At 37.2% G+C, this 13282-nt stretch overlaps 1 protein-coding gene across 1 annotated transcript in view; it reads left to right on the forward strand.

The window, feature by feature from the left end:
• The window catches only part of GPBP1 (GC-rich promoter binding protein 1), a 75319-nt gene extending 62460 nt beyond the window's left edge, over window positions 1-12859 (forward strand). The window contains exons 11-12 of the mRNA XM_017548698.1: window positions 10350-10469; window positions 11875-12859. Coding sequence (XP_017404187.1) covers window positions 10350-10469; window positions 11875-12033 — 279 coding nt within the window. The 3' untranslated portion in view covers window positions 12034-12859. The remainder of the gene's footprint in view (window positions 1-10349; window positions 10470-11874) is intronic.
• Window positions 12860-13282: the final 423 nt, after the last annotated feature.

Below are 13282 nucleotides of genomic sequence, written 5' to 3' on the forward strand. Positions count from 1 at the left end.
GACTATTCTGCTTTTTTGTTCATCAGTTGATGAATATCAGTTGTTTCTACCTCTTTTTAAACAGTAGGCTCTAGTCCAATATAATCTACTCTTTGACTGTTTTGGATAATGCTGCTATGAACATTCATATATAAGTTCTTGTGTGGATACGTTTTTATTTCTGTTGGGTAGATACCTAGGAGTTGAATTGCTGGGGCTTATGTTAGCTTTGTGTTTCACATTTTTAGAAACTGCCAAACTATCTTCCAAAATGACTGTCATTTTACTTCCTCATGAGCAATTTCTCCACATTTGTACCAACATTTGGTACCATCTATCTTTGATTACAGTCATTCTAGTAGGTATGAAGTATGATTTCTTTTTACGGTTTTTAGTGTACATTTCCCTAATGACTAATAGTGTTGAGTATCTTTTTATGTGCTTATTTGCCATTTATCCTCTTTGGAGAGAAATACCTATTTAAATACTTTGCCCATTTAAAAATTACATTTTCTTATTACTAAGTTGTAAGAGTTCTTTATATATTTGCGTATAAGTCTCTTATATATATGATTGGCAGATAATTTCTCTGATTCTGTGAGTTTTTTCATTCTCAGTAGTGCATCCACCTCCTACCCACAGGTGCCTTTTGAAATGATGTCTTTCTTTGTTGCCCAGACTGGAGTGATCCTCCTTAGTAACTGGGATTACAGGCTTGTACCACCACACTGAGCTTCAGTGGTGCCTTTTGAAGGGCAGAAAGTTTTAATTTTGGTGAAGTCCATTCATCATTTTTTTCCTTGCTTGGTTTATGCAAGTTTTCTGGATGATGTGAGGTAGGAGTCCAAATTTATTCTTTCTCACGTTTCCCACGTGGATAGCTAATTGTCCCAATATATGATTTTATTTTTTGAGACAGTGTCTCACTGTGTCATCCAGGCTGAATGGAGTGCAGTGGTGTGATATCAGCTTACTGTAATCCTTGCCTCCCAGACTCAAGTGATTCCCCCACCTCAGCCTACCAAGTAGCTGGGACCACTGGTGTGTACCACCATACCCAGCTCATTTTTGTGTTTTTTGTAGAGATGAACATTTTGCTGTGTTCCATAGGCTAGCCTCAAACTCCTGAGAGGAAGTGATCCTCCTGCTTTGCCCTCTCAAAGTGCTAGGAATACAGGCATGAGCCATAGTGCCCAGCCTGTGGTTTAGTTTTTATTGTAAACTTTTTTTGTTTCTTTCTTTGAAATGGAGTTTTGCTCCTGTTTCCCAGGCTGGAGTACAATGGTGTAATCTTGGCTCACTGAAACCTCTGCCTCCCGGGTTCAAGCAATTCTCCTCCCTCAGCCTCCCAAGTAGCTGGGACTTACAGGCACGCGCAACCACACCCAGCTAATTTTTGTATTTTTAGTAGAGACGGGGTTTCACCATGTTGGCCTGGATGGTCTTGATCTCCTGACCTTGTGATTTGCCCGCGTCGGCCTCCCAAAGTGCTGGGATTACAGGCATGAGCCACCATGCCCAGCCAAGGCCAGATATTTTGTCCATTTTGTTCACTGTTATATCTAGCACCTAGAATGGTGCTTGGCATATTACTTTGCTTAAATTTGTTAAATGAATGAGTAAAGCAAACATTGCAGTATTTTTCTACCTGTTTTGTAACTCTGTACTTATTTTGAGGGAATATTTTACTTTTGCTTTGTATTTCCAATTTTTTCAAATGCTTAATAGTTTAGTTTATATTTCTACTGCCAAAGGTTATACCCACCCAATTAAAAAAATATGAGGTCTCACTGTGTTTCTCAGGCTGGTCTCTAACTCCTGGAGTCAAGTGATACTCCCGTCTCGGCCTCCTAGAGTGCTGAGATTAGAGACATGAGCCAGCTGGCTAGATGTTCTTTCATTCCTTTCTTATTTTGAGGCAGGGTCTTATTCCCTTGTCCAGCCTGGAGTGCAGTGGCGCAATGATGGTTCACTGATACTGCTCAAGCGATGGTCCCTTCTCAGCCATTCGAATAGCTGGGACTGTGGGTGCATACCACCATACCTGGCTAACTTTTTTTGTAGAGACAGGGTTATGCCATGTTGCCCAGGCTGGTCTCAAACTCTTGGGCTCAAGTGATCCTCCTGGCTCAGTCTCCCAAAGTGCTGGGGTTAAAGCCATCATGACCAGCCCTTCCCCTTCCCCCTTTTTTCTCTTAGATCGTTCCTTCAGAATAAATCCTTTATCTTTCTGTCTTTAATCATAACATTATTATATTATCTGTGTGATCATTTTTGTTCCCCTTCTCCAAATCATGTCCTGTTTTGCTTCTTAAATATAACTGTAACTACTGTATGTGAATTTGTAGGTATTTGTTTTAATTTTGTAGGGTGGGTATAGTGGCTCATGCCTGCAAACCCAGCACTTTGGGAGGGCAAGGTGGGTGGGTCACTCGAGGTTAGAAGTTTGAGAGCAGCCTGGCCAACATTATGAAACCCTGTCTTTACTAACAATGCAAAAATTAGTTGGGCGTGGTGACGCATGCCTGTAATAACAGGTATTCAGATGGCTGAGGCACAAGAATCACCTGAACCTGGGAGACAGAGGCTGCAGTGAGCTGAGATTGGGCCACTGCACTCTAGCCTGGGCAACAGAGCAAGACTGTCTCAAAAAAAAAAAAAAATAGGAATCTTTGTCTTTTTATATTTGGACTTAATTTTCTCTTAAAATAATTTATTGGGCTATTGATAAATGCGCTTGAAAATTAATTTAGCTAGACTAATTTATAACTAACGTAACCAGATGTCTGTAAATTCAGTTGTTTAGATAAAATGTAATTTCTTAATGTACATTTAGTGCGAACGATGAATAAGTAACGAGACTATTTTTATTGCCTCCTAAATTGTGGAACTTCAGGCTACCACATAATACAGTTTATGACTTGTGACTGATAGGCTGAGTGATGGCTGAAATGTCAATACAGAAAAAATTTAGTAAACGTGAATTCTTTTTTAAAAAGATTCTTTTTTACTTTTGCTTTTTATTTCCAATTTTTTTCAAAGTAATTGAAATTTCCGGATGATTTCATCATTCTATGAGTCAAATACAGAAAAAATTTAGTAAACGTGAATTCTTTTTTGAAAAGATTAACAGTAATTGAAATTTCAGAATGATTTCATCATTCTATGAATCATCTTGTTTCTCCCCTCCCCCATTTGAATCCACTTTTCTATAGTACGGATATAAATTGTGAAACTATTTTTCTGTATCAAGGTTTATGTGTGTTCACGTCCTTTCTCTTTTGTCTCCTTTTTTCTTTCCCTTCCTCTCTTCCTCTTTTTCCCTCTTCCCCTCTTTTTTCTTCCCTTTTCCCCCTCTTATTCCAAATAATGCTGTTATCAGAAGAAGAAAGAAAAGTATAAGTATTTATGTTCTTGAATATATGTATAAATGTGTAGGTAACAGTTTACTAGGAGTGAATTTCATTGGTCGAATGACATACATATTTAAAATAATCAGTTACTGACATCCAAAAACATTCTGGTAATTTGCACTCTCACCAATGATCATTGAAACAATTCTAGTCACACAATTTGTAGAAAAGGAAAAGGCCTGTGTGTAGAAAGCAGAATAATACACAAATCAGATATTCTTTTTTTTTTTTTTTTTTTTTTTTTTTTTTTGTTTTTTTTTTTTTTTTTTTTTTTTTTTTTTTTGAGACGGAGTTTCACTCATGTTACCCAGGCTGGAGTGCAATGGCGCGATCTTGGCTCACCGCAACCTCCGCCTCCTGGGCTCAGGCAATTCTCCTGCCTCAGCGTCCTGAGTAGCTGGGATTACAGGCACGCACCACCATGCCCAGCTAATTTTTTGTATTTTTAATAGAGACGGGGTTTCACCATGTTGACCAGGATGGTCTCGATCTCTTGACCTCGTGATCCACCCGCCTCGGCCTCCCAAAGTGCTGGGATTACAGGCTTGAGCCACCGCGCCCGGCTCAGATATTCTAATGATAGTAAAAGATGAGTTACCACTTAGGGAGGTAGAGATTAGACAATGAAAGAATACAGTTAGAAGATTTTTTAACCCATAGAAACTATTCATTAAGGCCATAGTGAGAAAGTTGACACCTAGTATCTTCATATTTCCCTTCAGTACTTAGTAGCAAAAAACAGTTGGCCCATACCTTTAGAAAATATTTATTACAACCTGTAATAGACATATTGAATGTTTTTACTATTTTACTTTTTAGTCTGCAGAGCAGAATTTAGTGCAGGAAGCATTTTGGCTTCTTGTTTGATTCAAGAAGACTTAGGAAAGAGAGACTTTAGTTTCGTAACTTAACAGAATTTGGTTCTCTGTGACTACTAACAGGAGAAAATGGAGAGGATGAGATTTAGAAACTAAGGCAAATCAAGATGAAAACATCTGGCTGGGCACAGTGGCTCACACCTCTATCCCAGCACTTTGGTTGGGAGGCTCAGGCAGGTGGGTCACTTGAGGCCAGGAGTGTGAGACCAGACTGGCCAACATGGTGAAACACCATTTCCACTAAAAATTCAAAAATTAGCCAGGCTTGGTGGTGTGTGTCTGTATTTTCAGCTCCTGAGGAGGATGAGGCACAAGAATCTCTAGAACCAAGAAGGTGGAAGTTGTGGTGAGCTGAGATCGCATTACTGCGCTCTCTAGCCTGGATGACAGAGCAAGACTCCATCTCAAAAAATAAAAAAGACCAAAACATCCTAAATTGGAGTAAGCTGTAGAGCGAGGGAAAGAAACCCATACTGCATGAAGAGATAATACCAGTGATAACCTACTTGATGATTTTAGTATATGTGTTTTAAGTTTTTTTGAGACTTCATGGATTATTTTGTTTTTGTCTTTTTGAAACAATGGATACTTCTCTTTATTTAGGTTACTCTAACAATTTTAACCAAGTTTTTTGCCTCCCCCCAACATATTCCTGTTTTGTTATAAAATTAGGCAATCATATTTATATATTTAATTTTATTATATCTAATCTAAATTAGATAATGTAATTTTGTAATAAAACAGGTGTAGTTTAGGGGAAAAAACTTGGTTAAAGAGAGAGAATTAGTTATGCATAGGAATACCATTATCTAGTATGGGCATGAAGATGAAGGGGACAGATGATAAGAACATTTTGTTATTTGCCAAGAATAGAATAAAACTGTGGATTCAGGATTTCAGATTTGGTAGCAGCTAGTTGGAATAGAGGGATAGTTTTGTAGAAATGTTGCACATGCTGAAAAAGATCCTAAGACAGTAAAGGGAGGAAGTCAAGGTGTTTGATATAGAACTGTTTTATTTAAATTTCTTAGCTTGAGTTTTCTTGATGTTTAAGTAGAATATGTGTTTGTAAATGTTTCAAAGACATATATCAATACCCTTTTCCCCATTCTAAGCTAAGAGAGTTCATGGCTTCTTTTAGATTATAGGGTTTTTTTTTTTTTTTTTCATGTCAAAATGCAATGATATTTCTTTTCCATTGCTTTATATTTTCTGTAAACTTTAATTTTAATTTCTTAAGTTATATACATATAAATACTAATATTAGTTGAATTTAACAATCATGGGGCAGTGATAGGTTTTTTAAAGATAATTATTTTCCAACATTAAAATACGAAATACTCATTCTTTTTTTTTATTATTTTTTTTTATTTTTAATTAATTAATTTATTTTTATTTATTTATTTATTTTGGGACAGAGTTTCGCTCTTGTTACCCAGGCTGGAGTGCAATGGCGCAATCTCGGCTCACTGCAACCTCCGCCTCCTGGGTTCAGGCAATTCTCCTGCCTCAGCCTCCTGAGTAGCTGGGCTTACAGGCACGTGCCACCATGCCCAGCTAATTTTTTGTATTTTTAGAAGAGGCGGGGTTTCACCGTGTTGACCAGGATGGTCTCGATCTCTTGACCTCGTGATCCACCCGCCTCGGCCTCCCAAAGTGCTGGGATTACAGGCTTGAGCCACCGCGCCCGGCCTTACTCATTCTTAATTTTATTGTCAAATCAGGGTATTGAGGGTAGCCTCAACATCAAAGGGATATAGTTGTCAGCTGGTTTAAGCAAGCACCAAATGAATTAGTGGAAATAAATGCCAGAGAAATTCAGTGGGTTTAGGGATAGAGATCATTATGACTTGGGTACCAGTCAGAGGTTTCTTTCTTTCCTTCCTTCCTTTTTCTTTTTTTTCTTTTCTTCCTTTCCCTCCCTCCCTCCCTCCTTCCATCCTTCCTTTCCTTTCTTCCTCCCACCCACTCATATAAATATTTGTTTTTTAGAGACATGGTCTCATTATATTGTCCAGGCTGATCTTGAACTCCTAGTGTCAAGCAGTCCTCCTGCCTTGGCCTCTTGAATTGCTGGGATTAGCATGAACTGTCATGCCTGGCCCTAGTCAGAAAGTTTTACTTGGGACCTAAATTAAATCTTGAAAGGGTTAGACCCAAATAAGGGCAAGGCTGCTAGATAGTATTTTGGAAAAAGAAGAGATGTAAAGACATGGTTAGAGTGGTGTATATACCTAGTTTGTTTTAAGGGTATTAAGTGGAATATTTTGACAGGAGTAGGCAGTTTACTTACTGAAGTTAAAGATCATATTGAAAAGGCAGGACTTACAAGAGTATATAAGTATAAGAGATACTTACATAAGTATAAGAGATATCTTATACTTGGCTTGTGGTAGAGTAGGAACTGTGGCCTAGGTCTTCTAACTTCTAATCCTAGATTTTCTCTACTGAGGAATTTGTATTTGTGACCATGGCACAAACACAGTTAAGGAGTTTGTTCTCTAGAAAATGAGAAGACACTGAAAATATTTATCAGGGGATGGTAATTGTGAAACGGGTATCAGGATGATTTGGCAATAGTTTGAAGGAGAGCGGGAAAGAATAAATGAAAAAGCAAAGTACAGATGAGTGTTACAGTAATAAAGTCAGTCATGCATTATTTAATGATAGGGATATATTCTGATAAATGTGTCGTTAGGTGATTTTGTCATGGTGTGAAAATCGTAAGAGTGTACTTACACAAACTAGATGGTATAACCTGGTACATACCTAGGCTATAGGGTATAGACTGTTATTTCTAGACTGAAAACCTGTATAGCATGTTATTATACTGAATATTGTACATTATTTGTAATTATAATACATTGGTATGTATTTGTATATCCAAGCATATCTAAATATATACAGAAGTACAGTAAAAAAATGGCATTACAATCTCATGGGATTATGCATCATATGTGCAGTTATCTGACTGAAACATAGATACATGGCCCGTGTTTGTATGTTTATGGGGGAAAGGGAAACAACCAAATTATTTGTTTTTGTTTTTATAATTTTTTTGTAGAAATGGGGTCTCACTTTGTTGCTCAGGCTGGTCTTACTCGTGGGCTCAAGCGATCCTCCCACCTCGGTTTCTTTTTTTTTTTTTTTTTTTTTTGAGACGGAGTTTCACTCATGTTACCCAGGCTGGAGTGCAATGGCGCGATCTCGGCTCACCGCAACCTCCGCCTCCTGGGTTCAGGCAATTCTCCTGCCTCAGCCTCCTGAGTAGCTGGGATTACAGGCACGCACCACCATGCCCAGCTAATTTTTTGTACTTTTAGTAGAGACGGGGTTTCACCATATTGACCAGGATGGTCTTGATCTCTTGACCTTGTGATCCACCCGCCTCGGCCTCCCAAAGTGCTGGGATTACAGGTGTGAGCCACCGCCCCCGGCCCCCACCTCGGTTTCTAAAAGAGATTGGAATTACAGGCATGAGCCGCTCTGACTGGTTAGATTATTTTGAAAGCTATTTCAGGAATAGTTAAAAGCTGCAGCCTCTGGTGGAGAATTAGAAATACTTGTGTTCTGTTATATTCTCTTTCATAATAGTTCATAGTTTTTTCCACCTGCATTATTGCTTAGTTACCATTCAGTTTAAAAGTAAAACAGGTAAAAGTTTGGATACAGCAAAAGAGCAGTTAGATTGTTTGGCTAGTCTAGTATATTCTCTGTGTCAGTTGTCAGTGAATGGAAATGCTATTCCAAATTGAGGCCATCCAGATTAGAGTAAAGACAGTGCATTGGAATAAGTCGTGGCTAAAAGAAATGGAAGAAGAAATGATTAATGCTGACTGTGACATTTTGGTTCAGAAGCAGCAGGGTGCTGTGCAATACGTACTAATTTGGGAGGCAGAAAGCCAAAATTCTGTTTCTCTTTGCCATCAAGTAGGCATCACATTTTATTTATGTGATCTTCATTCTTCATCTGTAAAATGTGAATATCATGTTATGTTTTATTCAGGGTCTCAGATATTATGAGAGACTCTTTGAAAAAAGGCGTAAAAGTCTGCAAGGGGGCCGAATGTGGTGGCTCACACCTGTAATCTCACCGCTTTGGGAAGCCGAGGCGGGTGGATCACAAGGTCAGGAGTTTAAGACCAGCCTGGCCAAGATAGTGAAACCCCATCTCTACTAAAAATATAAAAAATTGGCTGGGCGTGGTGGTACTTTTCTGTAATCCCAGGTACTTGGGAGGCTGAGGCAGAGAATTGCTTAAACCCGGTGGTGAAGGTTGCAGTGAGCTGAGATCGTGCCACTGTACTACTGCCTGGGTGACAGAGTGAGACTCCGTCTCAAAAAAAAAAAAAAAAAAGTCTATAAGCCCCTAATGTGTAGGAGGCACAAATTAAAGATGAGCAGGTGTAAATAAGAGAGGAATTAAAAGTTTGTGGAACAATGTACTTAAATGATAAAACCAAAAAATATTAACTGTTTTTCAACATAACTCCAATCAAGTTCAAGACTCCTTTTCAAGCAATGATACCAGTCATTTAGATCATCCCTGAAGAACTGAGGGCCGTGGCAATTTAACTATGTCAGTGTTATATTTTTTACACTAACTGAAGAAAAATGGGTCCCCTCTAAAACTTGTTTTAAGATTAGGAAACCAGGAAGTCAGAAGGAGCCAAAGTAGGACTGAAAGGTTCATGCCCAATGATTTATTGAAACTTTGCAGAAGTGCCCTTGTTTGATGAGAGGAGTCAGAGTATTGTTGTGGTTAAGGACTCTCTGGTGAAGCTTTTCTAGGCATTTTTCTGCTAAAGCTTTTCTTCTCAAAACACTCTCATACTCTTTTGCTTTGAGTGATCACTTCCACTTCTTGGTAGCTAGTGCTTTGATTGTGATTTGTCTTCTGGATCATACTGGTAAAACCATATGCAGTTCTTTAAAGAAATCCTGCAGAATCTTGATTCCAGTTGTTTAAACTTTCCATTGAAAGCTCTATTTTTGTCTGCAGATGACCTGGGCACGTATTGAGTGGAAAGTTTGCTCAACTTTAATTTTTCAGTCAGAATTATTTAAGCCAAACCAAGTGAGAGGTCTTGTCTGAGGTGTTGGCTGTTTCTTTTGTTAAATTGTTGGTCCTCCTCAGTTAGGATATTAACAATATTAACTTTTTCTTTGCCAATTGATGTGGATGGTCTGCTGCTGCTTCTTTGAGACCTTCATCTTCAGAATTACCTCATCTCTTCTTAAAATGGGTTATCTATTTGAAATTGCTGGTTTACTTTGTCCCCATAAACTTTTCATAAAGCATCAACGATTTCACCATTCTTCTACCCAAGTTTCACCATAAATTTGATGTTCTTGCTTCGATTTGGCAGAATTCATGTTGATCTGATAGGGGCTTTTCTCAAACTGATGTCTTACCCTTTGTGGTGCCTTAAACTAGATCCTGTTGAAACATGTTATCACAAGTTAGCACAAATTTATTTTGGTGCAGAATTTTTTCTTGAAATTCTTTTATAATTTTTCCATGATACACATTTTTAAACTAACTTTTTTAAGATTCCTAGGAGTAACAGAAGTACTTAGGGGTTTCATTTTTAAAAAACAAACACTTTCATATCAATATAAGATATGTGGCCATATAAGAAATAAGCTTGGAGGTTTCCCAGTCAAATGCAGTAGGTATTGCTACAGTGTTTATGATTACCCAAGTAGAAAACCTAATGAGTAACTACAAATAAGGTGGATTTTGGTGGTACTGAAGAAAAGAGAAAGGTGTATTGCTGTTACTTTTAGTGTAAGGATTTAGCAGACTTGCTTCAGATCTGTTATAAGTGTCCAGCCTGAGAAGAGTCTTTGGCATCAAAGATTAAGCAGTCAAGGGATTCATTCTAATTTTACTATCAAAGTTTATTAGTCTTAATCTTACCTGTTTATTCATATTCGGAAAGATATTCAAAACCTGAGCTCAAAAATCCTTTTGATGTGTCTTGGGGACTTTGTATAATGGATCTTGGATCATGTTTTCTTATACCTAATATAAATGAAACTGTCCTGCTCAGGGTAAGCTTTAAATTAACCTTAATATCCTCTCCTTTTCAGATTGTTAAAGGAAATGGGCTGGCAGGAAGACAGTGAAAATGATGAAACATGTGCTCCCTTAACTGAGGATGAAATGAGAGAATTCCAAGTTATTAGTGAACAGGTAAGAAAACCTGAATCATACAGTTACACTTTTAAATTGCCCTTATTTAGAACAACATAATTATATGTAAGCATGGAGTGAGGGAGATTATAAAATTTTTATTAGGAATTTATTACGATAGATCAGAATTGCCTTAAAAAAAAAAAAAAGAGAGAGAGACAGGCTTTTGCTGTGTTGTCCACCTGGCCTCTAGGACTCCTGGGTGCCAAGTGTTCCTCCAACCTTAGCCTCTGGAGTAGCTGGGACTACAGAAGGGAACCACTGTGCCTGATTGAACTGATTTTTACAAGTCTGCAATAGTGACTTTAAACTGTTGAGTGTGCATAGGAATTAGTGTGAGTGATGTCCACAATAGTCATTTTCCAGACCTTTTGTGTTTTGTTTTGGCTTTGTGTGCGTGTGTGTGTATGTGTGTGTTTGGGTCGGGGAGGAGTAAGAGTGATAAGAAGTAGAGAGTGTTAGTAGCTTCCTGAGTAACTTTACTTTTTATCCTTTTCTTGCACAAGAGCATTTCATATTCTAAAACATCTTGCTTAATGTCTCCCTAGCTACCTTTCTGAAAGAGTATTAGGGAATGTTTGTTAGAGCATTAGGAAGTTGAAATGTTTTTTCTAAATCTGTTATTTTATTTATTTATTTTATTTATTTATTTATTTATTTTTTTATTTAGGTCTTTTGTTTGTTTGTTTGTTTTCTTTATTTAATTTATTTAAAGAGTTGGTGTCTCACTCTGTCATCTAGGCTGGGGTGCAGTGACCAATCATAGCTCATTGCATCCCCAAACTTACGGGCTTAAACAAACTCTTGACTTAGCCTCCTGAGTAGCTGGGACTACTGGCTTTTGCCACTACTCTAGGCTTATTTTCTATCTTTAAATCGCTTCTAATTTGGGCCAACTATCTTTTTTCCTCTTTGATGACCTTTTGACCAAATTCTTGTTACCAACTAACCTTTTAGTTATGATTTCTCATTTTCAGAACTGTATTTTTTCTAGTATCTATGTCTCTGGTTAAATAAGAGGTGATTTTGTAACTTTGTATATCTCATTCTACTTTACAAACTGTGAATAAAGCAGATTGTGGGGGTGTATTAATTTGGGTCAGAATAATAAAAATAACAGATACAGCTTAATTGTTCCTGATTTTATTCTGTGCAGTCCCTGAAGGTATTTGTTAGTTTTCACTTGAGGTAATAAAAATGTGGAAAAGTTTAGTACCTTAATCAGTGTGACAATTACTACTCACATCTACTTTGTCTGGATCCAGAATGTTTTTTGGAAATATCATTACTTGTGAAATTTTTGGGATATGATACAATTTTATTATATTTATGCTTATATTTAATTATTACAGTAGGTATGCAACTCTTGAGGGATAATGTATTTATTTTGCTTTTAACATTTTAGTTACAGAAGAATGGTCTTAGAAAAAATGGTATTTTGAAGAATGGCCTGATCTGTGACTTCAAGTTTGGACCCTGGAAGAACAGCACTTTCAAACCCACAGTTGAGAATGATGACACAGAAACAAGTAGCAGTGACACATCAGATGACGACGATGTGTGAAAGATTTCCTAACAGCTTTAGAAATCTTAGTGTGATACATCTCTCATACAGTTTGGGGTGAATTGTAAAAATGAAGAACTATAATTTATGTAGTGAAATACCCCATTAGAAGAGGATTTTTTGGGGGACTTCAATATGAAGAAAACCAAGAATGTTTTGTTGGGCTGTGTTGAACATTATTTCTTTGTAAATGAATGTTGTAGGAATGAGGACTTTGGTTGGTCCAGCATTGACTTTCTTCATCACTGCAACATTTCTCTGACTAGCAATGTGACGATGTAACAAATGAGATTTTCTCATTTAATAATAAAAAATTGTGTAATGTTTTGCAAAGCTTCTGTCTTAAAATGTCCAGGTCTTAAGAAAAAAGGCAGCTTACACTGTTGTGCTTGCAGAGTCTATCTTTTTCGTACAATGGAAATCCTCAAGTCCACTTTGTGCGGCCCCCCTCTCCTCCCTCCACAAAAAACAGAAAAACAAAAAACCAAAAAGGAAAATGTAGCATGTTAGCTAAAACTGGAGCAAAGTGCACTAAAACAATTTCCTGAACTCAGCTGTTGTACTATTCACCTTTTAAAACATAATGCTCTTTAGCCATTTGTAGTCTAGTAAATGTTACAGGAAAGACTTGCCACATTTTCTTCCAAATTTTAAGAGGTGATTTTCAAAAGCTTTATTTGGGTATGTTGTCAGACCAGGGTTTTCAGAGTTGATAGAAAAGAGTCTTGTGGGAAAACTTATTTTGATAAATTACTACACATGCAGAAAAACTGATCACACTGACTGGATCTGTCCACGACATGGAAAATAAACTGGATTTTCAGAATATTGTTGTTTAGTGTTCAAGGTATTGTTTCTAAACATAAACACACCCTAAACATGCTTTATTCACTTGTTAGAGTCATACTTTTAAAAGAAGGTGATTACTTTCTGAGGTTAGAAAAGGAAAGCTAAGCCTTTTCATTATCAAATACACAAGTTTATTGAATGACAACTATTTTCATTTGCACATTGATTTTGGAATTATTTCTGTTTTGCTGCTGGCTGAAAGAATATTTTGGCTCTGTGTATATTTGTATTTTGATTTTTCTGGTTTTGTTTACCCTCATTTGCTTTTAGCCCCCCCCATGTTTAAATATATTCTAATTGTAAAGAGCATAATCTTAGAGCAAACATGTTTGAGGTTTTATGTCAGATCTAATCCTGTTTGTTGTTTTTTAAAATGATATTTTCTCAGGTGGCTGCAGTC

The sequence above is a fragment of the Cebus imitator genome, unplaced genomic scaffold (genome assembly GCF_001604975.1).
Source record: "Cebus imitator isolate Cc_AM_T3 unplaced genomic scaffold, Cebus_imitator-1.0 Scaffold213, whole genome shotgun sequence".
NCBI classification, from domain to species: domain Eukaryota; kingdom Metazoa; phylum Chordata; class Mammalia; order Primates; family Cebidae; genus Cebus; species Cebus imitator.